Source organism: Vipera ursinii (assembly GCF_947247035.1).
Source record: "Vipera ursinii genome assembly, chromosome: 14".
Classification (NCBI taxonomy): Eukaryota; Metazoa; Chordata; class Lepidosauria; order Squamata; family Viperidae; genus Vipera; species Vipera ursinii.
The window spans coordinates 4,765,604-4,791,808 of NC_139527.1; the positions used below are offsets into that span (position 1 = coordinate 4,765,604).

General features: G+C 45.5%; 1 protein-coding gene and 1 long non-coding RNA gene across 2 annotated transcripts in view; both read left to right on the plus strand.

Moving 5' to 3' along the window:
• Nucleotides 1-300: 300 nt before the first annotated feature.
• LOC310646862 lies at nucleotides 301-1,570 on the plus strand. Its single transcript, XR_014493782.1, has 3 exons — nucleotides 301-386; nucleotides 539-967; nucleotides 1,343-1,570. It is a non-coding gene; the product is annotated as an uncharacterized lncRNA (long non-coding RNA).
• A 23,582-nt stretch (nucleotides 1,571-25,152) lies between these two features.
• Nucleotides 25,153-26,205, plus strand: part of LOC310646846 (immunoglobulin lambda-1 light chain-like) — a 129,012-nt gene continuing 127,959 nt past the window's right edge. Inside the window, exons 1-2 of the mRNA XM_083373601.1 lie at nucleotides 25,153-25,218; nucleotides 25,349-25,649. Coding sequence (XP_083229727.1) covers nucleotides 25,176-25,218; nucleotides 25,349-25,649 — 344 coding nt within the window. The 5' untranslated portion in view covers nucleotides 25,153-25,175. The remainder of the gene's footprint in view (nucleotides 25,219-25,348; nucleotides 25,650-26,205) is intronic.

The window sequence follows — 26,205 nt, forward strand, 5'->3', positions numbered from 1 at the left end:
TCCCAGAAGAGGTGAAATATGCAGGATAAAAGGAAATGGTTTAAGCCCACAAGCCCAGTGGCCTGTTCCAAAAATGAAGAAAACCGAATATGGGCATTGCTTATGAAGAATGTCTACATTTATCCCTTCCCTGCTCCCAAATCTGCCATCTGGTGTTCATTGACTTAAGTAGAAAACCCCATAATGTTTTTAGGGAACAAAATAGTCTAGAAGAACCAATGAGTGCAGACCTCATTTGCATGAAAGGAGAAAGCGGGGGCATTTAAGGAAAGGAAGGGAGAAGATCTGAAGAAGGCTATAGTTTTCTTTCTTAGAAGGATATTCCTTGCCAAAGTTGACCATGGGTTGGGCGGTGGTCTTCCTTGCGCTCCTCACTTACTGCACAGGTAAAACTTTCCTGGCCTGAGAGAGGATTTGGTTGGGATTCTGAAAAGAATTTGCACCCTTCTATATACGTAGCTCAGAGCAAAGGAAGACGCATCAGTTTAACAGTATTTCTTCTTCCTTCTTCCCACGCTCTTTCTCTACCCCTTTAAAGGCATCGATGGTCAGTCCACGTGGACTCAGCCTCCCTCCCGCTCCGTCTCTCTGGGGGAAACCATTACGATCACCTGCACAACAACTCAGAGTTCCTGGGAAATCGGCTGGTATCAACAGAAAGAAGGAAATGGGCCTCGTTTTGTCCACTGCGATGTCTGCAGCAGGGGAGAAGGGATCCCAAATCGGTTCACTGCCACCAGATCTGGGAGTACAGGATCTTTGGCCATCACCGATGTGGAGGCTGAAGACGAGGCAACTTATTATTGTGGGAGCTGGAATGCAGCACTTACCCAGTTGCACGGTGGTGAACTCTTACGGGGAAGCGTGACAAAAACCTTCACTCTTCCTCTTCACCCTGAAACCAGAAGCAACGTCCCTTGATCTGTGACTTGGGCACCTGAACTGATGAGGCAGAGGGGAAATTCCTGCAAGTTTCTCTCTTTCTGCAAAGGGGTCTCACGAGGGGGATGATGGGTACAGGTGGGAATGGATGAGAAGGGGGTAGGGAATCCCACAGGTCCAGGGTCTCAGCCCTCCCCTGATAAAAGTGCACATTTTGAAAGGAGAAGTGGTAAAATGGGAGAAGCTAGCGACGATTTGCAGCTGCTTCCACACTGGACTAGAGACGGGGGGATAGAGGGGGCTGCACGGAGACCCAGGCTAAAAAGGGGTCACTGGGGCACATTTGTGCCAAGGCTGCTGGATGTTAGGATGAACATCTCCTAAAGTTTTACACAATGATGTGTGGTTCTTGCAGAACAGATGATGAACTGAACTTACACCTATTAAATGTTCTCACCAGGAGAAAGAAAGAAATCATCATGAAAACATGAAGCAGGAAACTCTTTTGACAAACTCTTTTACCTCAACCTCAAGAACTTCACTACAGTCAAGATGCGGAAGCCCAGAGAAGCAGGATGCCACAGACTTACATATAATCTCTACCCTAAAATGTCTTTTTTCAAATCAAAGTGTTAAAAGCAACAAGGGAGGCTTTGTGGCATCTTCTGTGAGAGAATTAATAAAGAAGAGACACTATGTTCCATTCTTGTTCTCTTTCAACTTATTTCCCCCCCCCCCGGTCCTTCGTCTGATGTTTGAGGAGAAGAAGGAGGTGGATAAATGCTGCATAAATGCTGCACTTCTTCAGCCCAGGTGGGGATAAGCCAGATGTTGCAAAATCAGTGGCCAGTAGGGGCTGCTGCTGCCCTTTCATGCTTCTCCCCAAAATAATTCAGCCAAAGGACGGCCAGATATGGCTCTGAAATGTCTCCTCTCTTCCTCGAGAGTAAGGGAGAGAGAGGGAGTCACTCCTCATAGAACAGGTGAAATAGGCAGGATAAAAGATAATGGTTTAGGTCCATTAATTCTGTTTCTATTGACACGTCCGGAAACGTTTAAACAAGAATACGATGTTTGCTTAGGACCTGCATTAGCTCATTTGTCCAAATGGAGTATAAAAGGTAAAGGTTCCCCCGCACATGCGTACTAGTCGTTTCCGACTCTAGGGGCCGGTGCTCATCTCCGTTTCAAAGCCGAAGAGCCAGCGCTTGTCTGAAGACGTCTCCGTGGTCCTGTGGCCGGCATGACTAGACGCCAAAGGCACACGGAACGCTGTTACCTTCCCACCGTAGTGGTCCCTATTTCTCTACTTGTATTTTTACGTGCTTTCGAACTGCTAGGTTGGCAGAAGCTGGGACAAGTAACGCGCTCACTCTGTTATGTGGTGCTTGGGATTCAACCTGCCAAACTGCCAACCTTCTCACTGACAAGCTCAGCGTCCTAACCCACTGAGCCACCACATCCCTAAATGGAGTATAGTGCTCTTCTTTTGCCCTAAACTGGTGGTTTTTCTTTTTTTCTTTTTCCATTTTTGAAAGAAATGTTATACTCTTGATTCTGTTGCAGTTGCAAATTAGGTTTTACATGCTATTGAGATGAAGTAAAGTGTGAAATTACTCATATCATTTCCGTGTCAAATTCAGATGACCGGTTCCAGAAATTCTTAAATAAAAGAATAGGAGGATTGCCTATGACCTGGTTAGCCCATATATCCAAATGGACCATGATCCTCCATCTTTTCCCTAGATTTGTGGTTTGACAGGCTGTTGAGTTGGAATTACATAACTAAATGCATCATGTCCAGGTCCAATTCACGTATAAGGCAGTGTGTCTGAAGATATTTCTCTGTTCCTCAAGCAGCAGGGTGTGATAATTAATGGACACCTATTAATTCCTCCTGGTTTCCACATCTCCCATATGCAAACGTTTCCCCTGGTCATTGGTTAAATCAGAAGACCCCAGAATGATTTTGGGGAAGAAAGTTTTCTGCTAGAACCAATGGGTGTGGATCTCATTTGCATGAAAGGAGACAGCGGGGGCTTTTAAGGAAAGGAAAGAGGAAGATCTGAAGAAGGTGATCATTTTCCTCCCTAAAAGATCATTCCTTGCCAAAGCTGACCATGGGTTGGGCTGTGATTTTCTTCGCAGTCCTCACTTACTGCACAGGTAAAGTAATTGTCCAAAACCACAATCTGCTTGTGATTCTCATGAGAACAGGTTCCCTGGGAGATGACGAAGATCAAAGGAAGGTGCATTAGATCCATAAGCATGGCTTTCTTTTTCTTTCCCCTCACTCTTTCTCTCCTTCCCTCCCTCCTTTATCTAAAGGCATCGATGGTCAGTCCACGTGGACTCAGCCTCCCTCCAGCTCCGTCTCTCTGGGGGAAACCATTAGGATCACCTGCATAACAACTCAGAGTTCCTACAGCATCGGCTGGTATCAACAGAAAGAAGGAAATGGGCCTCGTTTTGTCCACTGCGATGGCTGCAGCAGGGGAGAAGGGATCCCAAATCGGTTCACTGCCACCAGATCTGGGAGTACAGGATCCTTGGCCATCACCGATGTGGAGGCTGAAGATGAGGCAATCTATTATTGTGGGAGCTGGAACAGTGCAGGCAACGCGTTGCACAGTGGTGAATTCTTACAGGGAAGCGTGACAAAAACCTTCACTCTTCCTCTTCACCCTGAAACCACAGGCAACGTCCCTTGATCTGTGACTGGGGTACTTGAACTGATGAGGCAGAGGGGAAATTCCTGCAAGTTTCTTTCATTCTGCAAAGGGGTCTCACCAGGGCGATGATGGGAACAGGTGGGAATGGATGAGAAGGGGGTAGGGAATCCCACAGGTCCAGGGTCTCAGCCCTCCCCTGATAAAAGTGCACATTTTGAAAGGAGAAGAGGTAAAATGGGAGAAGCTAGCGACGATTTGCAGCTGCTTCCACACTGGACTAGAGACGGGGGGATAGAAGGGGCTGCCCGGAGACCCAGGCTAAAAAGGGGTCACTGGGGCAGGTTTGTGCCAAGGCTGCTGGATGTTAGGATGAACATCTCCTAAAGATTTACACAATGGTGTGTGGTTCTTCCAGCACAGATGATGAACTGAACTTACACCTATTAAATGTTCTCACCAGGAGAAAGAAAGAAATCATCTCATGAAAACATGAAGCGGGAAACTCTTTTGACAAACTCTTTTACCTCAACCTCAAGCACATCACTACAGTTAAGACGCTGAAGCCCAGAGAAGCAGGATGCCACAGACTTACATATAATCTCTACCCTAAAACGTCTTTCTTCAAATCAAAGTGTTAACAACAAAAAGGGAGGCTTTGTGGCATCTTCTGTGAGAGAATTAATAAAGAAGAGACACTGTGTTCCATTCTTGTTCTCTTTCAACTTATTTCCACCACCCCGTCCTTCGTCTGATGTTTCAGCAGAAGAGGGTGGATAAATGCTGCATAAATGCTGCACTTCTTCAGCCCAGGTGGGGATAAGCCAGATGTTGCAAATTCAGTGGCCAGCAGGGGCTGCTGCTGCCCTTTCATGCTTCTCCCCAAAATAATTCAGCCAAAGGACGGCCAGATGTGGCTCTGAAATGTCTCCTCTCTTCCTCGAGAGTAAGGGAGAGAGAGGGAGTCACTCCTCATAGAACAGGTGAAATAGGCAGGATAAAAGATAATGGTTTAGGTCCATTAATTCTGTTTCTATTGACACGTCCCGAAACGTTTAAACAAGAATACGATATTTGCTTAGGACCTGCATTAGCTCATTTGTCCAAATGGAGCATAAAAGGTAAAGGTTCTCCCGCACATGTGTGCTAGTCGTTTCCGACTCTAGGGGCCGGTGCTCATCTCCGTTTCAAAGCCGAAGAGCCAGCGCTTGTCTGAGGACGTCTCCGTGGTCATGTGGCCGGCATGACTAGACGCCAAAGGCACACGGAACGCTGTTCCCTTCCCACCGTAGTGGTCCCTATTTCTCTACTTGCATTTTTACGTGCTTTCGAACTGCTAGGTTGGCAGAAGCTGGGACAAGTAACGCGCTCACTCTGTTATGTGGTGCTTGGGATTCAACCTGCCAAACTGCCAACCTTCTCACTGACAAGCTCAGCGTCCTAACCCACTGAGCCACCACATCCCTAAATGGAGTATAGTGCTCTTCTTTTGCCCTAAACTGGTGGTTTTTCTTTTTTTCTTTTTCCATTTTTGAAAGAAATGTTATACTCTTGATTCTGTTGCAGTTGCAAATTAGGTTTTACATGCTATTGAGGTGAAGTAAAGCTGTGCAATTACTCGTATCATTTCCGTGTCAAATTCAGATGACCGGTTCCAGAAATTCTTAAATGAAAGAATAGGAGGATTGCCTGTGACCTGGTTAGCCCATATATCCAAATGGACCATGATCTCCTCCACTTTTCCCCTAGACTTGTGGTTTGACAGGCTGTTGAGTTGGAATTACATAAGTAAATGCATCATGTCCATGTCCAATTCACGTATAAGGCAGTGTGTCTGAAGATATTTCTCTGTTCCTCAAGCAGCAGGGTGTGGTATTTAATGGAGACCTATTAATTCCTGCTGGTTTCCACATCTCCCATATGCAAACGTTTCCCCTGGTCATTGGTTAAATCAGAAGACCCCAGAATGCTTTTGGGAAGGAAAGTTTTCTGCTAGAACCAATGGGTGCTGATCTCATTTGCATGAAAGGAGACTGCGGGGGCTTTTAAGGAAAGGAAAGAGGAAGATCTGAAGAAGGTGACCATTTTCCTCCCTAAAAGATCATTCCTTGCCAAAGCTGACCATGGGTTGGGCTGTGATTTTCTTTGCAGTTCTCACATACTGCACAGGTAAAGTAATTGTCCAAAACCACAATCTGCTTGTGATTCTCATGAGAACAGGGTCCCTGGGAGACGACGAAGATCAAAGGAAGGTGCATTAGATCCATAAGCATTGCTTTCTTTTTCTCTCCCCTCACTCTTTCTCTCCTTCCCTCCCACCCTTATCTAAAGGCATCGATGGTCAGTCCACGTGGACTCAGCCTCCCTCCAGCTCCATCTCCCTCGGGGAAACCATTAGCCTCACCTGCATAACAACTCAGAGTTCCTACAACATCGGCTGGTATCAACAGAAAGAAGGAAATGGGCCTCGTTTTGTCCACTGCGATGGCTGCAGCAGGGGAGAAGGGATCCCAAATCGGTTCACTGCCACCAGATCTGGAAGTACAGGATCCTTGGCCATCACCGATGTGGAGGCTGAAGACGAGGCAACTTATTATTGTGGGAGCTGGAACACTGGAGCTACCCAGTTGCACGGTGGTGAACTCTTATGGGGAAGTGTGGCAAAAACCTTCACCCTTCCTCTTCAGACTGAAACCACAGGCAACGTACCTTGATCTATGCCTGGGGAGGCTTGAGCTGAAGAGACAGGAGAGAAACGTCTGTAGGGTCATCTCCATCTGCAGAGAAGTCTCTCAGCGCCCAGTTCAATGCCCACTTGCTACAATATTTATTTATTTATTTTATTTTATTTTAATTCCATTTATATCCCGCCCTTCTCCGAAGACTCAGGGTGGCTTACAAGCTTAGCAGTAGCCTTCATTCTATGTATATGCCTGCTTATTAGGGCTTTCACACACACCCCAGCGGCATTATTACAAAGTCAGCTTATTGCCCCCAACAATCTGGGTCCTCATTTTACCTACCTCGGAAGGATCAGTGACCAACAGGGGCGGCTGCTGCCCTTTCATGGTTCTTCCAAAAGTAACTTCATGAATCAGCCACTATAAATATGAAACTCTTGTGATGAGAGATACTCTACATCCTTCACCTCAACCTCAAACACATCACTAAAGTGAAGATGGGCAAGCACAGGGAAGCATGACAAAACTTAGATATAGCGTCGACCTGAAGTGTCTTTTTTTTTTTTTGGAAATCCAAGCATTAAAATGTTCCGTTCTTGTCACCTTTCGCTTCCTTCTTATTTTTCCCGTCTGTTCTCTGACGGTTGAGGAGAAGGAGGAGGATGGTCCTCAAAGGATGCCAAAAGCTGCCTTACTTCAGCCCAGGTGAGGATAACGTAGATGCGGCAACATTTGTGGCCAGTAGGGGCTGCTGTTGCCCTCGGGGAGGGGGGGGTTCTCCACAAAACGACTTCATCCAAAAGATGGGCAGATGTGGCTCCTGAAAAGTTGCATCTCTTCTTCAAGTGTAAGGGAGGGAGGACGGCACTGAGCCTTCACACGGCAGATGAAATAAGGAGGGATGAAAGGAAAAGGGCTAGGTCCAGCAGCTCTGCTCCCAGCGGCTTTTCAAAACTTTTAAAAAAGAATGTGAGAACTTCTTACGATCTGTTTTAGCACATCGGTCCACTTGGAGGACGGTTCTCCATATATATGGCTTCTAGGTTTTTATTTCCTGCTTTTTGGAAATGCACATATTAGATTCTGTGGCAATTGCGTATTAGCCTTTGCACGCTATGCAGATAAATAGAATTTGATAATTACATTTACACATTAGCATTTCCATGTCCCATTCCCGTAAAATGTAGGGTGCCTGAAGAAACATTGAAGGTTCCCTGATTCACAATATTGTGGTCAGGTTTAATTGGGAGCTTTGAAGTCTCCCCCATTTTCAGATCTCTATGCAAATCTGTCCTTTGGTTGTTGGCTAAATTAGAAGACCCCCCGCCCAGAATGCTTTGGGGGAATAAAATATTGTGCCAGAACCAATGAGTGCAGATCTCATTTGCATGAAGTGGCCAAGCAGAGGCATTTAAGGAAAGGAAAGAAGAAGACGGTTACAATTTTGTTCCTTAGGAGGAAATTCCTTGCCAAAGCTGACCATGGGTTGGGCAGTGGTCTTCCTTGCGCTTCTCACTTACTGCACAGGTAAAACTTTCCTGGTCCTAGAGAGGATTTGATTGGGATTCTCCTAAAAATTTGGTCCCTTGGAAAAGTCTAAGAGCAAAGGACGGTCCATCAGTTTCACAGTGTTTCTTTCTTTCTCTCCCCTCCTTCTTTAAAGGCATCGATGGCCAGTCCAGTTGGATTCAGCCTCCCTCTGGCACTGTGTCCTTAGGTGGAACGATTACGCTTTCCTGTTCAACTCAGAGTACCCACGCCATTAGCTGGTATCAACAGAAATCAGGAAAAGGGCCTCGTTTTGTCCACTGTGATGGCTGCAGCAGCAGGGGAGAAGGGATCCCAAATCGGTTCACTGCCACCAGATCTGGGAGTACAGGATCCTTGGCCATCACCGATGTGCAGGCTGAAGACGAGGCAGATTATTATTGTGGGAGCTGGAACACAGCAGTTACCCAGTTGCACAGTGGTGATCTCTTATGGGGAAGTGTGGCAAAAACCTTCACCCTTCCTCTTCAGACTGAAACCACATGCAACCTACCTCGATCTATGCCTGGGGAGGCTTGAGCTGAAGAGACAGGAGAGAAACATCTGTAGGGTCATCTCCATCTGCAGAGAAGTCTCTCAGTGCCCAGCTCAATGCCCAGTTGCTACAATATCAGTGACCAACAGGGGCGGCTATTGCCCTTTCATGGTTCTTCCAAAAATTGACTTAAGCAAAAGGGTGGGCAAATGTGGCTCCTGAAATGTCTTCCTCGAGAGTAAGGGAGGGAGGAGGGCACTGGTCCTCCCAGAAGAGGTGAAATATGCAGGATAAAAGGAAATGGTTTAAGCCCACAAGCCCAGTGGCCTGTTCCAAAAATGAAGAAAACCAAATATGGGCATTGCTTATGAAGAATGTCTACATTTATCCCTTCCCTGCTCCCAAATCTGCCATCTGGTGTTCACTGACTTAACTAGAAAACCCCATAATGCTTTTAGGGAACAAAAAATAGTCTAGAAGAACCAATGAGTGCAGACCTCATTTGCATGAAAGGAGAAAGCGGGGGCATTTAAGGAAAGGAAGGCAGAAGATCTGAAGAAGGCTACAGTTTTCTTTCTTAGAAGGATATTCCTTGCCAAAGCTGACCATGGGTTGGGCAGTGGTCTTCCTTGCGCTTCTCACTTACTGCACAGGTAAAACTTTCCTGGTCCTAGAGAGGATTTGATTGGGGTTCTCCTAAGAATTTGGTCCCTTGGAAAAGTCTAAGAGCAAAGGACGGTCCATCAGTTTCACAGTGTTTCTTTCTTTCTCTCCCCTCCTTCTTTAAAGGCATCGATGGCCAGTCCAGTTGGACTCAGCCTCCCTCTGGCACTGTGTCCTTAGGTGGAACGATTACGCTTTCCTGCTCAACTCAGAGTACTGATGCCATTCGGTGGTTTCAACAGAAAGAAGGAAAAGGGCCTCGTTTTGTCCACTGTGATGGCTGCAGCAGGGGAGAAGGGATCCCAAATCGGTTCACGGCCACCAGATCTGGGAGCACAGGATCCTTGGCCATCACTGATGTGGAGGCTGAAGACGAGGCAATCTATTACTGCGGGAGCTGGAAAAGCAACGTGTTCCACAGTGGTGAATTCTTATGGGGAAGTGCAACAAAAATCTTCAACTCTTCAGTCTGAAACAAGAAGCAACGTTCCTTGACCGGTGTCTGGGGAACCTTGACTTGAAGAAACAGGAGATTATTATTTTTTTAATCCCATTTATATCCCGCCCTTCTCCGAAGACTCAGGGCGGCTTACAATCTAAGAAGCACAAATCAATGTGCTTAGCAACAGCCTTCATTCTCTGTATATGCCTGCTTATTAGGGCTTTCACACACACCCCAAGCGGCATTATTACAAAGTCAGCTTAATTGCCCCCAACAATCTGGGTCCTCATTTTACCTACCTTGGAAGGATGGAAGGCTGAGTCAACCTTGAGCCTGGTGGGACTCGATTGATTTGTGCTTTAAATTGTAAGCCGCCCTGAGTCTTCGGAGAAGGGCGGGATATAAATGGGATTAAAATAAAAATAAAAATAATTGCAGGCAGCTGGTGTTACTTAAGGAGGCATTAGCCCACTGCTCCACCAAGGCTCTTATCTTGCAGGATAAACTGCTGCAGGTTCATTTCCATCTGCAAAGATGTCTCTCTCTGTCCCTGTCATGGGGGATGAGAAGTACAGCTACAAGGACGGGAAAGTTGCAAGAGAAGCCCACCGACTCAGAGTCTCAGTTTCCCCAAAGGGTAAGATGTACAATTGAAGAAGCTACAGATGTTTTTCAGGTGTTTTGGCTTCTCAAGCGATAATTAAGAAAATGCTGGACGGTGCTGAACTGGATAGGGTCACGCTGAGAATCCAAGGAAAAGAAGAATACTTCCAAATCTGGAACTCGTTTTATCAATGGCTGGAAAAACGAGATAGAGAGCAAGAACGCAACTTTTACGACTAAGCAAATATCAACCCAGACCACACGGCGTTCGTTAAGTGCGAACGAATTGTAATGATAGAAAATTAATAAAATACTTTTCTTTTTTCTTTTCTTTTTTTTAAAAAGAATTTCTTCTTGGGGTTTGTTTGTTAGGTTTTTGCCTTTTTAAAATATATATATATACAATCGGCCCCAGATTCTGTAGCAACCACATGTTAGCCTTTACGTGCTATGCAGAAAAATAGAATTTCATCGTGACATTTACATGTAAGCATTTCCGAGTCCTGTTCAGGTAAAAAGTAGGATCTTTCTTTCTTTCTTTCTTTCTTTCTATCTTTCTTTCTTTCTTTCTTTCTTTCTTTCTTTCTTTCTTTCTTTCTTTCTTTCTTTCTTTCTCTCTCTCTCTCTCTCTCTCTCTCTCTCTCTCTCTCTCTTTCTTTCTTTCTTTCCCTCTTTCTTTCTTTCTTTCATTCCTTCCTTCCTTCCTTCATTCATTCCTTCCCTCCCTCCCTCCATCTTTCTTTCCCTTCCTCCTCCCTCCCTCTCTCTTTTCCTTTCCTTTCCTTTCCTTTCCTTTCCTTTCCTTTCCTTTCCTTTCCTTTCCTTTCCTTTCCTTTCCTTTCCTTTCCTTTCCTTTCCTTCTTTCCTTTCCTTCTTTCCTTTCCTTTCCTTTCCTTTCCTTTCCTTTCCTTTCCTTTCCTTTCCTTTTCCTTTCCTTTCCTTTCCTTTCCTTTCCTTTCCTTTTTTCCTTTCCTCCTTTCCTTTCCTTTCCTTTCCTTTCCTTTCCTTTCCTTTCCTTTCCTTTCCTTTCCTTTCCTTTCCTTTCCTTTCCTTTCCTTTCCTTTCCTTTCCTTTCCTTCTTTCCTTTCCTTCTTTCCTTTCCTTTCCTTTCCTTTCCTTTCCTTTCCTTTCCTTTCCTTTCCTTTCCTTTCCTTTCCTTTCCTTTCCTTTCCTTTCCTTTCCTTTCCTTTCCTTTTCTTTCCTTTCCTTTCCTTTCCTTTCCTCTGATATTTAAGGAGAAGGACAATGCTGGTCTTCAAAGGGTGACAAATGCTCCATTTCTTCAGCCCAGTCGAGATGACACAGATGTTGCGAAAACAGTGGCCAGTAGAGGTTGCTGCTGCCCTTTCATGTTTGTGCAAAAAATGACATAAGCAAAAGCATGCCCAGATGGGGCTCCTGAAAGGTCTCGTCTCTTCCTTGAGGGTAAGGGAAGGAGGAGGACCCTGATCATTCACATAACAGGTGAATAACGCAGGATAGAAGGAAATGGTTGGATCCAACAATCCTGCCTTCAGTGGTACGTTCCAAAAATGAAGAAAAATCAATATGAGGATTATTGTTGACCTGCCCTAGCCTATATGTTCAGATGGAGTATGACCCTCCTCTTTTTCCCTAGACTGGTGGTCTTGAAGGGAGATTTCCTCTCCTTGAACCACGTGAATTAGTCAATGAGTGTCGGATGCATTCCTCCAATTCATCCCATATTTCTCCATAAACAAATACGTTTTGGGTAATATGACTTTGTAAACTCAAGCAGATCAAAACAGATTCGTGGAATAGCCTTGGGTCTATTAAACAGCTAACTCTTGTCTCTTCCTTTCCTCCCATTGTGTAAAAATATTAGTTTTAGACAAGGCAATCTTAGCAATTGCTCACCCCCTCTCCAATCAGACACTCAGAAGGCTGGGTTGGTAGTTGAAGAGGCAAATATTTGCATGAGGAGGTCCTCTCTTGTCCTTTGGGAATTTAAGAGAGGTGGAGAGGGGTCAAGGGGGAAATCCATTTGCTTTAGCGAAGGAATTAGCCCGTGGACTCCTTCCACCATGGCCCAGCTGTTTCTTCTCTCCATGGTCCTGATCTCTGTTGGTAAGAGAAATCCCTTTGGAAGGAGGCACAATCCTTTCTACAAGTAAACTCAGAAGAGCCTCCTGACCATACTTGGACTTCTGTTCCTATTGATCCTCCATTGAACAAGCCCTCCCTTGCTTTCTTTCAGGTCCCAGCCTTCAACAACTGCAGGCCTTGAAGGACCCAGAATTTGTTGCACTCGGACGGACAGTCACCCTGTCTTGTCGATACGATGGGGGAAATCTTGGGGATGGCAACTACCCTTGGTGGTCACAGCAGATATCAGAGAATAGACCTCGCACGCTGATCTATACAACTAGCACCAGACCATCGGGGGTTCCAGAACGTTTCTCTGGGTCCAGATCAGGGAATGTGATGTCCTTGACTATCACTGGGGCTCTGGCTGAAGATGAAGCCACCTACTATTGTTGTGTCTGGACGGGTAGTCAGTTCCACAGTGATTGGTCCAGGTGGGGAAGTGAGACAAAAACTTTCTCTTCATTTCCTTTCAGTTTAGTTCACTTACCCCCCCCCCCACCCCACCCCCTTTCTGCATCAGTGAAATTTGGCATAAAGGGACAAATGTTCAGTTTTGTTTAACTGAAGACAAGAGAAGAGGAGAATCCTATTCAAGTGATTCTTCATTCACGAAGTCCAGCTATTTATTATGAATACGGTTCTGCTTTTCTTACATTCCTTGATTAAACCTGAGGGATGTTTGCTAGGGACTCGTTAAAGAATAGGAGGTGAACGTATTCTCCAAAGCACCTGAAAGCGGGAGAAGAAACAACGGATGGAAACTAATCAAGGAAGGTAAAAGGTAAAGGTCAAGGTTCCCCCGCGCATGCGTGCTAGTCATTTCCGACTCTAGGGGCCGGTGCTCATCTCCGTTTCAAAGCCGAAGAGCCAGCGCTTGTCTGAGGACGTCTCCGTGGTCATGTGGCCGGCATGACTGGACGCCAAAGGCGCACAGAACGCTGTTACCTTCCCACCGTAGTGGTCCCTATTTTTCTGCTTGCATTTTTATGTGCTTTCGAACTGCTAGGTTGGCAGAAGCTGGGACGAGTAACAGGCGCTCACTCTGTTACGTGGTGCTTGGGATTCGACCCGCCAAAGTGCCGACCTTCTGATCGACAAGCTCAGCGTCCTAACCCACCGAGCCACAAGGAAAGAAGCCACCTAGAGAGAAGCAACCTAAGGAGAAATTTCCTGACAGTGAGGACAATTATCCAGTGGACCAACCTGCCACCAGAAGTTCTGGGTGCTCAATCACTAGAGGTTTTCAAGTAGAGATTGGACAGCCATTTCTCCAGAATGGTGTCAGCTTGAGCAGGAGGTTCGACTAGAAGACCTCCAAGGTCCCTTCCAACTCTGCTATTCGGTTATTCTCTTGCCATTGGAATGGCACTGTTATTACATTTAGAGAAACAGTGTTACGTATCAAGACCCTTATTGATTTTTCTCCTTCAGCAGTGTGGCTTGCCATGCATTTCCATTTGCAACTGAATTTGGGTCCTAAAACAAAGATACGAAGTCACTTTCAGTGGAAGACGGCTTTCTGACATATCCCATAGGGGTCAACTGGCTTGGGGCACTGTGAAAAGATCCTTCCTCCTCCATCCTCAGAGGTTCAGAACAATCCTTATAATTTGAGCAGGGGGTTGGACTAGAAGACCTCCAAGGTCCCTTCCAACTCAGGTATTCTGTTATTCGGTTACTCTGTTATTCTGTTGAGTCACGTTCATATATATATAGCAGGGTATTGGAAGAAATCTAGAAGGTTCCCTGACCAACGACAGGGTGGTTAAGGTTTTATTGGGAGCTTTTAAGTCACCTCCAATTTTAAAACTCTCCTGTATGCAAATGTACCCCAGGGTCATTGGTTAAACTAGAAGACATCCTAAGGCTTCCTGGGAACAAAAAAAAATTCTGCTAGAACCAATGGGTGCAGATCACATTTGCGTGCAGGTGCATTTAAGAAGGATATTTAAGGAAAGGAAAGAGGAAGATCTCAAGAAGGTGACCATTTTCCTCCCTAAAAGATCATTCCTTGCCAAAGCTGACCATGGGTTGGGCTGTGATTTTCTTCGCAGTTCTCACTTACTGCACAGGTAAAGTAATTGTCCAAAACCACAATCTGCTTGTGATTCTCATGAGAACAGGTTCCCTGGGAGACGACGAAGATCAAAGGAAGGTGCATTAGATCCATAAGCATTGCTTTCTTTTTCTCTCCCCTCACTCTTTCTCTCCTTCCCTCCCACCCTTATCTAAAGGCATCGATGGTCAGTCCACGTGGACTCAGCCTCCCTCCAGCTCCGTCTCCCTCAGGGGCACCATTACGATCACCTGCACAACTCAGAGTACCAACAGAATCAGCTGGGTTCAACAGAAAGAAGGAAATGGGCCTCGTTTTGTCCACTGCGATGGCTGCAGCAGCAGGGGAGAAGGGATCCCAAATCGGTTCACTGCCACCAGATCTGGGACTACAGGATCCTTGGCCATCACCGATGCGGAGGCTGAAGACGAGGCAGATTATTACTGTGGGAGCTGGAACAGTGCAGGCAACGCGTTCCACAGTGGTGAATTCTTACAGGGAAGCGTGACAAAAACCTTCACTCTTCCTCTTCACCCTGAAACCAGAAGCAAAGTCCCTTGATCTGTGACTGTGGCACCTGAACTGATGAGGCAGAGGGGAAATTCCTGCAAGTTTCTCTCTTTCTGCAAAGGGGTCTCACGAGGGGGATGATGGGTACAAGGGGGGGTGGGGGGATGAGAAGGGGGTAGGGAATCCCACAGGTCCAGGGTCTCAGCCCTCCCCTGATAAAAGTGCACATTTTGAAAGGAGAAGAGGTAAAATGGGAGAAGCTAGCGACGATTTGCAGCTGCTTCCACACTGGACTAGAGACGGGGGGGATAGAAGGGGCTGCACGGAGACCCAGGCTAAAAAGGGGTCACTGGGGCACGTTTGTGCCAAGGCTGCTGGATGTTAGGATGAACATCTCCTAAAGATTTACATAATGGTGTGTGGTTCTTCCAGCGCAGATGATGAACTGAACTTACACCTATTAAATGTTCTCACCAGGAGAAAGAAAGAAATCATCTGATGAAAACATGAAGCGGGAAACTCTTTTGACAAACTCTTTTACCTCAACCTCAAGCACATCACTACAGTCAAGACGCTGAAGCCCAGAGAAGCAGGATGCCACAGACTTACATATAATCTCTACCCTAAAACGTCTTTCTTCAAATCAAAGTTTTAACAACGAAAAGGGAGGCTTTGTGGCATCTTCTGTGAGAGAATTAATAAAGAAGAGACACTGTGTTCCATTCTTGTTCTCTTTCAATTTCCCCCCCCCCAGTCCTTCGTCTGATGTTTGAGGAGAAGAAGGAGGTGGATAAATGCTGCATAAATGCTGCACTTCTTCAGCCCAGGTGGGGATAAGCCAGATGTTGCAAAATCAGTGGCCAGTAGGGGCTGCTGCTGCCCTATCATACTTCTCCCCAAAATAATTCAGCCAAAGGACGGCCAGATGTGGCTCTGAAATGTCTCCTCTCTTCCTCGAGAGTAAGGGAGAGAGAGGGAGTCACTCCTCATAGAACAGGTGAAATAGGCAGGATAAAAGATAATGGTTTAGGTTCATTAATTCTGTTTCTATTGACACGTCCCGAAACATTTAAACAAGAATACGATGTTTGCTTAGGACCTGCCTTAGCTCATTTGTCCAAATGGAGTATAAAAGGTAAAGGTTCCCCCGCACATGTGTGCTAGTCGTTTCCGACTCTAGGGGCCGGTGCTCATCTCTGTTTCAAAGCCGAAGAGCCAGCGCTTGTCCGAGGACGTCTCCGTGGTCATGTGGCCAGCATGACTGGAGGCCAAAGGCGCACGGAACGCTGTTACCTTCCCACCGGAGTGGTCCCTATTTTTCTACTTGCATTTTTACGTGCTTTCGAACTGCTAGGTTGGCAGAAGCTGGGACAAGTAACGTGCTCACTCTGTTATGCGGTGCTTGGGATTCAATCCGCCAAACTGCCAACCTTCTCACTGACAAGCTCAGCGTCCTAACCCACTGAGCCACCACATCCCTAAATGGAGTATAGTGCTCTTTTGCCCTAAACTGGTGGTTTTTCTTCTTTTCTTTTTTCTTTTTTGAAAGAAATGTTATGCTCTTGATTCTGTTGCAATGGCAGATTAGGTTTTACATGCTATTGAGGTGAAGTAAAGTGTGCAATTACTCGTATCATTTCCGTGTCAAATTCAGATGACCGGTTCCAGAAATTCTTAAATGAAAGAATAGGAGGATTGCCTGTGACCTGGTTAGCCCATATATCCAAATGGACCATGATCTCCTCCACTTTTTCCCTAGACTTGTGGTTTGACAGGCTGTTGAGTTGGAATTACATAAGTAAATGCATCATGTCCATGTCCAATTCACATTTAAGGTAGTGTGTCTGAAGATATTTCTCTGTTCCTCAAGCAGCAGGGTGTGATATTTAATGGACACCTATTAATTCCTCCTGGTTTCCACATCTCCCATATGCAAACGTTTCCCCTGGTCATTGGTTAAATCAGAAGACCCCAGAATGCTTTTGGGAAAGAAAGTTTTCTGCTAGAACCAATGGGTGCGGATCTCATTTGCATGAAAGGAGACAGCGGGGGGCTTTTAAGGAAAGGAAAGAGGAAGATCTGAAGAAGGTGATCATTTTCTTCCCTAAAAGATCATTCCTTGCCAAAGCTGACCATGGGTTGGGCTGTGATTTTCTTCGCAGTTCTCACATACTGCACAGGTAAAGTAATTGTCCAGAACCACAATCTGCTTGTGATTCTCATGAGAACAGGGTCCCTGGGAGACGACGAAGATCAAAGGAAGGTGCATTAGATCCATAAGCATTGCTTTCTTTTTCTCTCCCCTCACTCGTTCTCTCCTTCCCTCCCACCCTTATCTAAAGGCATCGATGGTCAGTCCACGTGGACTCAGCCTCCCTCCAGCTCCGTCTCCCTGGGGGAAACCATTACGATCACCTGCACAACAACTCAGAGTTCCTACAGAATTGGCTGGTATCAACAGAAAGAAGGAAATGGGCCTCGTTTTGTCCACTGCGATGGCTGCAGCAGGGGAGAAGGGATCCCAAATCGGTTCACTGCCACCAGATCTGGGAGTACAGGATCCTTGGCCATCACCAATGTGCAGTATGAAGACGAGGGAGATTATTACTGCGGTAGCTGGAACAGTGCAGGCAACGCGTTCCACAGTGGTGAATTCTTACGGGGAAGCGTGACAAAAACCTTCACTCTTCCTCTTCACCCTGAAACCAGAAGCAACGTCCCTTGATCTGTGACTGGGGCACCTGAACTGATGAGGCAGAGGGGAAATTCCTGCAAGTTTCTCTCTTTCTGCAACGGGGTCTCACGAGGGGGATGATGGGTACAAGGGGGGGTGGGGGGATGAGAAGGGGGTAGGGAATCCCACAGGTCCAGGGTCTCAGCCCTCCCCTGATAAAAGTGCACATTTTGAAAGGAGAAGAGGTAAAATGGGAGAAGCTAGCGACGATTTGCAGCTGCTTCCACACTGGACTAGAGACGGGGGGGATAGAAGGGGCTGCACGGAGACCCAGGCTAAAAAGGGGTCACTGGGGCACGTTTGTGCCAAGGCTGCTGGATGTTAGCATGAACATCTCCTAAAGATTTACACAATGGTGTGTGGTTCTTCCAGAACAGATGATGAACTGAACTTACACCTATTAAATGTTCTCACCAGGAGAAAGAAAGAAATCATCTGATGAAAACGTGAAGCGGGAAACTCTTTTGACAAACTCTTTTACCTCAACCTCAAGCACATCACTAAAGTCAAGATGCTGAAGCCCAGAGAAGCAGGATGCTACAGACTTACATATAATCTCTACCCTAAAATGTCTTTCTTCAAATCAAAGTGTTAAAAACAAAAAGGGAGGCTTTGTGGCATCTTCTGTGAGAGAATTAATAAAGAAGAGACACTGTGTTCCATTCTTGTTCTCTTTCAACTTATTTCCACCACCCCGAACTTCATCTGATGTTTGAGGAGAAGAAGGAGGTGGATAAATGCTGCATAAATGCTGCACTTCTTCAGCCCAGGTGGGGATAAACCAGATGTTGCAAAATCAGCGGCCAGTAGGGGCTGCTGCTGCCCTTTCATGCTTCTCCCCAAAATAACTTCAGCCAAAGGGCGCCCAGATGTGGCTCTGAAATGTCTCGTCTCTTCCTCGAGAGTAAGGGAGAGAGGGGGAGTCACTCCTCACAGAACAGGTGAAATAGGCAGGATAAAAGATCAGAGTTTAGCTCCAAAAATTCTGTTTCTATTGACACGTCCCGAAGCGGTTAAACAAGAATACGATGATGGCTTAGGACCTGCCTTAGCTCATTTGTCCAAATGGAGTATAGTTCTCTTCATTTGCCCTAAACTGGTGGTTTTTCTTTTTTTTTTCTTTTTCCTTTTTTGAAAGAAATGTAATGCTCTTCATTTTGTTGCAATGGCAGATTAGGTTTTACATGCTATTGAGGTGAAGTAAAGTGTGCAATTACTCGTATCATTTCCGTGTCAAATTCAGATGACCGGTTCCAGAAATTCTTAAATAAAAGAATAGGAGGATTGCCTGTGACCTGGTGAGCCCATATATCCAAATGGACCATGATCTCCTCCACTTTTTCCCTATTCTTGTGGTTTGACAGGCTGTTGAGTTGGAATTACATAACTAAATGCATCATGTCCATGTCCAATTCACGTATAAGGCAGTGTGTCTGAAGATATTTCCCTGTTTCTCAAGCAGCAGAGTCTGATATTTAATGGAGACCTATTAATTCCTCCTGGTTTCCACATCTCCCATATGCAAACGTTTCCCCTGGTCATTGGTTAAATCAGAAGACCCCAAAATGCATTTGGGAAGGAAAGTTTTCTAGTAGAACCAATGGGTGCGGATCTCATTTGCATGAAAGGAGACAGAGGGGGCTTTTAAGGAAAGGAAAGAGGAAGATCTGAAGAAGGTGATCATTTTCCTCCCTGAAAGATCATTCCTTGCCAAAGCTGACCATGGGTTGGGCTGTGATTTTCTTTGCAGTTCTCACTTATTGCACAGGTAAAGTAATTGTCCAAAACCACAATCTGCTTGTGATTCTCATGAGAACAGGTTCCCTGGGAGACGACGAAGAGCAAAGGAAGGTGCATTAGATCCATAAGCATTGCTTTCTTTTTCTCTCCCCTCACTCGTTATCTCCTTCCCTCCCACCCTTATCTAAAGGCATCGATGGTCAGTCCACGTGGACTCAGCCTCCCTCCAGCTCCGTCTCCCTCGGGGGAACCATTACGATCACCTGCAAAACTCAGAGTACCAACAGCATCGGCTGGGTTCAACAGAAAGAAGGAAATGGGCCTCGTTTTGTCCACTGCGATGGCTGCAGCAGCAGGGGAGAAGGGATCCCAAATCGGTTCACTGCCACCAGATCTGGGAGTACAGGATCCTTGGCCATCACCGATGTGGAGGCTGAAGACGAGGCAACTTATTACTGTGGGAGTTGGAACACAGCAGTTACCCAGTTGCACAGTGGTGAACTCTTATGGGGAAGTGTGGCAAAAACCTTCACTCTTCCTCTTCAGACTGAAACCACATGCAACGTACCTCGATCTATGCCTGGGGAGGCTTGAGCTGAAGAGACAGGAGAGAAACGTCTGTAGGGTCATCTCCATCTGCAGAGAAGTCTCTCAGCGCCCAGCTCAATGCCCAGTTGCTACAATATCAGTGACCAACAGGGGGGGCTATTGCCCTTTCATGGTTCTTCCAAAAATTGACTTAAGCAAAAGGGTGGGCAGATGTGGCTCCTGAAATGTCTTCCTCCAGAGTAAGGGAGGGAGGAGGGCACTGGTCCTCCCAGAAGAGGTGAAATATGCAGGATAAAAGGAAATGGTTTAAGTCCACAAGCCCAGTGGCCTGTTCCAAAAATGAAGAAAACCGAATATGGGCATTGCTTATGAAGAATGTCTACATTTATCCCTTCCCTGCTCCCAAATCTGCCATCTGGTGTTCATTGACTTAACTAGAAAACCCCATAATGCTTTTAGGGAACAAAATAGTCTAGAAGAACCAATGAGTGCAGACCTCATTTGCATGAAAGGAAAAAGCAGGGGCATTTAAGGAAAGGAAGGGAGAAGATCTGAAGAAGGTTATCGTTTTCTTCCTTAGAAAGACATTCCTTGCCAATGTTGGCCATGGGTTGGGCGGTGGTCTTCCTTGCGCTCCTCACTTACTGCACAGGTAAAGTTTTCCTGGCCCGAGAGAGGATTTGGTTGGGATTCTGAAAAGAATTTGCACCCTTCTATATACGTAGCTCAGAGCAAAGGAAGACGCATCAGTTTAACAGTATTTCTTCTTCCTTCTTCCCTCGCTCTTTCTCTACCCCTTTAAAGGCATTGATGGTCAGTCCAGTTGGACTCAGCCTCCCTCCCGCTCCGTCTCCCTGGGTGGATCCCTTACGATCTCCTGCTCAACTGCTCAGAGTTCCTGGCCAATCGGCTGGTATCAACAGAAAGAAGGAAAAGGGCCTCGTTTTGTCGACTGTGATGGCTGCAGGAGCAGGGGAGAAGGGATCCCAAATCGGTTCACTGCCACCAGATCTGGGAGTACAGGATCCTTGGCCATCACTGATGTGGAGGCTGAAGACGAGGCAATCTATTACTGCGGGAGCTGGAAAAGCAACGTGTTCCACAGTGGTGAATTCTTATGGGGAAGTGCAACAAAAATCTTCAACTCTTCAGCCTGGAACAAGAAGCAACGTTCCTTGACCATTGACTGGGGAACCTTGAGTTGAAGAAACAGGAGATAAACTCCCGCAGGTTCATTTCCATCTGCAAAGATGTCTCTCTCTGTCCCTGTCATGGGGGATGAGAAGTACAGCTACAAGGACGGGAAAGGTGCAAGAGAAGCCCACCGACTCAGAGTCTCAGTTTCCCCAAAGGGTAAGATGTACAATTGAAGAAGCTACAGATGTTTTTCAGGTGTTTTGGCTTCTCAAGCGATAATTAAGAAAATGCTGGACGGTGCTGAACTGGATAGGGTCACGCTGAGAATCCAAGGAAAAGAAGAATACTTCCAAATCTGGAACTCGTTTTATCAATTTTAATTTTAATTTTAATTTTATTAGATTTATATACCGTCCTTTCCCGAAGGACTCAGGGTGGTTTACAGGGCGTGTAAAATCAAACCAATACAAAATACAAAAGTTAAAAAACAATTAAAAAGATTAAATTATCCCTGAAAATAAAAACCCCAGTTAAAAATTCTCAGCCTGGGCGGGAGAGCTCAAAGAGCCAAGTCTTCAGGTCCCGGCGGAATGAACGAAGGTCAGGGCTGGAAAAACAAGATAGAGAGCAAGAACGCAACTTTTACGACTAAGCAAATATCAACCCAGACCACAGGTCGTTCGATAAGCACGAACAAATTGTAATGATAGAAAATTAATAAAATACTTTTCTTTTTCTTTTCTTTTTTTTAAAAAGAATTTCTTCTTGGGGTTTGTTTGTTAGGTTTTTGCCTTTTTAAAAAATATATATATACAATCGGCCCCAGATTCTGTAGTAACCACATGTTAGCCTTTACGTGCTATGCAGATAAATAGAATTTCATCGTGACATTTACATGTAAGCATTTCCGAGTCCCGTTCAGGTAAAAAGTAGGATATTTGAACAAATATAGAAGCAAGGTGGTACCTTGCTCAATAGTAGTAACTGTGAGAGGGATCTCGGAGTCTTAGTAGACAATCACTTCAATATGAGCCAGCCGTGTGCTGCAGCTGCCAAAAAAGCCAACACAGTGCTAGGCTGCATTAAGAGAGGGATAGAATCAAGATCACGTGAAGTACTAATACCACTTTACAATGCTTTGGTAAGGCCACACCTGGAATACTGCATCCAGTTTTGGTCACCACGATGTAAAAAAGATGTCGAGACTCTAGAAAGAGTACAGAGAAGAGCAACAAAGATGATTAGGGGGCTGGAGACTAAAACATATAGGGAACGGTTGCTGGAATTGGGTATGTGTAGTTTAATGAAGAGAAGGGTGAGGGGTGACATGATAGCAGTGTTCCAATATCTCAAGGGCTGCCACAAAGAAGAGGGAGCCAAGCTATTCTCCAAAGCACCTGAAAGCAGGACAAGTAGCAAAAGATGGAAACTAGTCAAGGAGAGAAGCAACCTGGAACTAAGGAGAAACTTCCTGACAGTTAGAACAATTAACCAGTGGAACAACCTGCCTCCAGAGGTGGTGAATGCTCCAACACTGGAGGTTTTTAAGAAGAGACTGGACAGCCATTTGCCTGAAATGGTATAGGGTTTCCTGCCTGAGCAGGGGGTTGGACTAGATGACCTCCAAGGTCCCTTCCAACTTTATATTATTATTATTATTATTATTATTATTATTATTATTATTATTATTATTATTATTATTATTATTATTATTATTATCTGATCTCCTATAATGTGGTCAGGTGTAATAGGGAGAATTTAACTCTCCCTCCCCCCCACACCCCGATTTTTAAATCTCTATGCCAATGCGTCTGTTCATTGGCTAAATTAGAAGACCCCCAGAATGCTTTGGGGGAATAAAATATTCTGCCGGAACCAATGAGTGCAGATCTCATTTGCATGAAGTGGCCAAGCAGAGGCATTTAAGGAAAGGAAAGAAGAAGAAGGTTACAATTTTGTTCCTTAGAAGGATATTCTTACACAAAGTTGGCCATGGGTGGTCTTCCTTGCGCTCCTCACTTACTGCACAGGTAAAGTTTTCCTGGGCCCAAGAAGAAGGATTTGATTGTGATTCTCATAAGAATTTGGTCCTTGGGAAATCTCCGATGGCAAAGGAGGATGCATCCAGTTTAACGGTATTTCTTTCTTTTTTCCTCTCTTCACTCTTTCAAGCCGTTGAGGGTCAGTTAAGGTGGACTCAGCCTCCCTACAGCTCCGTCTCCCCCGGTGGAAGCATTACACTCTCCTGCACAACAGAGAGTACTAACACCATTTGGTGGTTTCAACAGAAAGAAGGAGAAGTCCCTCGTTTTGTCCACTCTGACGGCCGGAGTAGCAGGGGGGAAGGGATCCCAAATCAGTTCAATGCCACCAGACGTGTGATCACGGGGTCTTTGACCATCACCAATGCCCAGGCTGAAGACGAGGCAGATTATCACTGTGCTAGCTGGAACAGTGACCGCAATGAGTTGCACAGTGGTCAATTCTTACCAGGAAGTGTGATGAAAACCGTTTCACTTCCTCTTCAGCCTGAAACAAGAAGCAACGTTCCTTGACCGCTGTCTGGGGAACCTTGAGTTGAAGAAACAGGAGATAAACTCCTGCAGGTTCATTTCCATCTGCAAAGATCTCTCTCTCTCTGTCCCTGTCACGGGGGATGAGAAGTACAGCTACAAGGACGGGAAAGGTGCAAGAGAAGCCCATGGATTCAGAGTCTCAGTTTCTCCTAGTTTGAGTAAAAACCATCAAAGGACAAGATGTAAAATTGGAGAAGCCACAGGTGCTTTGTGGGTGCTTCAACATTAGACCGGAGAAGGGATAAAAGGGATTTTATGAACACACAGGCTAAAAAGTGGCCCCTGGGGCATGTTTGGGTCAAGGTTAGAGGATGTAACAGTGAACACTTTGTCATGATTGGCACGCTCACAGGTGGTTCTCCTAGATTAGATGATGAACTGAACAGACCATGAGATAAATGTCCTTACCAGGAGAAATGAATCAGCCAATGAGAACATGAAAATCTCTTGATGAGCAGGCACCTCCTTTACCGGAATCTCAAGCACACCACTAAAGTCAAGGAGGACAAGCACGGACAAGGATGTTGCCCCAGACTTATAGATAATCTCTACCTGAAATCAAAGTTCTAAAAGCATTAAGGGAGACTTTGGGAGATCTTCGGTAAAAGAGTTAATAAACACATTTTGTTCCATTCTTGTTCCATTTCTTCCAACACTCTTTCTTTCTTTCTTTCTTTCTTTCTTTCTTTCTTTCTTTCTTTCTTTCTTTCTTTCTTTCTTTCTTTCTTTCTTTCTTTCTTTCTCTCTCTCTCTCTCTCCCTCCCTCCCTCCCTCCCTCTTTCTTTCTTTCTTTCTTTCTTTCTTTCTTTCTTTCTTTCTTTCTTTCTTTCTTTCTCTCTCTCTCTCTCTCTCTCTCTCTCTCTCATTCTTTCTTTCTTTCTTTCTTTCTTTCTTTCTTTCTTTCTTTCTTTCTTTCTTTCTTTCTTTCTTTCTTTCTTTCTTTCTTTCTTTCTTTCTTTCTTTCTTTTCTTCCTTCCCTTCCTCTGATATTTAAGGAGAAGGACAATGCTGGTCTTCAAAGGGTGACAAATGCTCCATTTCTTCAGCCCAGTCGAGATAACACAGATGTTGCAAAAACAGTGGCCAGTAGGGGTTGCTGCTGCCCTTTCATGTTTGTGCAAAAAATGACATAAGCAAAAGCATGCCCAGATGGGGCTCCTGAAAGGTCTCGTCTCTTCCTTGAGGGTAAGGGAAGGAGGAGGACCCTGATCATTCACATAACAGGTGAATAATGCAGGATAAAAGGAAATGGTTGGATCCAACAATCCTGCCTTCAGTGGTACGTTCCAAAAATGAAGAAAAATCAATATGAGGATTATTGATGACCTGCCCTAGCCTATATGTTCAGATGGAGTATGACCCTCCTCTTTTTCCCTAGACTGGTGGTCTTGAAGGGAGATTTCCTCTCCTTGAACCATGTGAATTAGTCAATGAGTGTCGGATGCATTCCTCCAATCCATCCCATATTTCTCCATAAACAAATACGTTTTGGGTAATATGACTTTGTAAACTCAAGCAGATCAAAACGGATTCGTGGAATAGCCTTGGGTCTATTAAACAGCTCTTGTCTCTTCCTTTCCTCCTGTTGTGGAAAAATATTAGTTTTAGACAAGGCAATCTTAGCAATTGCTCATCGCTTCTCCAATCAGACACTCAGAAGGCTGGGTTGGTAGTTGAAGAGGCAAATATTTGCATGAGGAGGTCCTCTCTTGTCCTTTGGGAATTTAAGAGAGGTGGAGAGGGGTCAAGGGGGAAATCCATTTGCTTTAGCAAAGGAATTAGCCCGTTGACTCCTTCCACCATGGCCCAGGTGTTTCTTCTCTCCATGGTCCTGATCTCTGTTGGTAAGAGAAATCCCTTTGGAAGGAGGCACAATCCGTTCGACAAGTAAACTCAGAAGAGCCTCCTGACCATACTTGGTCTTCTGTTCCTATTGATCCTCCATTGAACAAGCCCTCCCTTGCTTTCTTTCAGGTCCCAGCCTTCAACAACTGCAGGCCTTGAAGGACCCAGAATTTGTTGCACTTGGACGGACAGTCACCCTGTCTTGTCGATACGATGGGGGAAATCTTGGGGATGGCAACTACCCTTGGTGGTCACAGCAGATATCGGAGAATAGACCTCGCACGCTGATCTATACAACTAGCACCAGACCATCGGGGGTTCCAGAACGTTTCTCTGGGTCCAGATCAGGGAATGTGATGTCCTTGACTATCACTGGGGCTCTGGCTGAAGATGAAGCCACCTACTATTGTTGTGTCTGGACGGGTAGTCAGTTCCACAGTGATTGGTTCAGGTGGGGAAGTGAGACAAAAACTTTCTCTTCATTTCGTTTCAGTTTAGTTCACTTCCCCCCCACCCCACCCCCTTTCTGCGTCAGTGAAATTTGACATAAAGGGACAAATGTTCAGTTTTGTTTAACTGAAGACAAGAGAAGAGGAGCATCCTATTCAAGTGATTCTTCATTCACGAAGTCCAGCTATTTATCATGAATACGGTTGTGCTTTTCTTACATTCCTTGATTAAACCTGAGGGATGTTTGCTAGGGACTCGTTAAAGAATAGGAGGTGAACTTATTCTCCAAAGCACCTGAAAGCGGGAGAAGAAACAACGGATGGAAACTAATCAAGGAAGGTAAAAGGTAAAGGTAAAGGTTCCCCCGCGCATGCGTGCTAGTCATTTCCGACTCTAGGGGCCAGTGCTCATCTCCGTTTCAAAGCCGAAGAGCCAGCGCTTGTCCGAGGATGTCTCCGTGGTCCTGTGGCCGGCATGACTGGACGCCAAAGGCACACGGAACGCTGTTACCTTCCCACCGTAGTGGTCCCTATTTT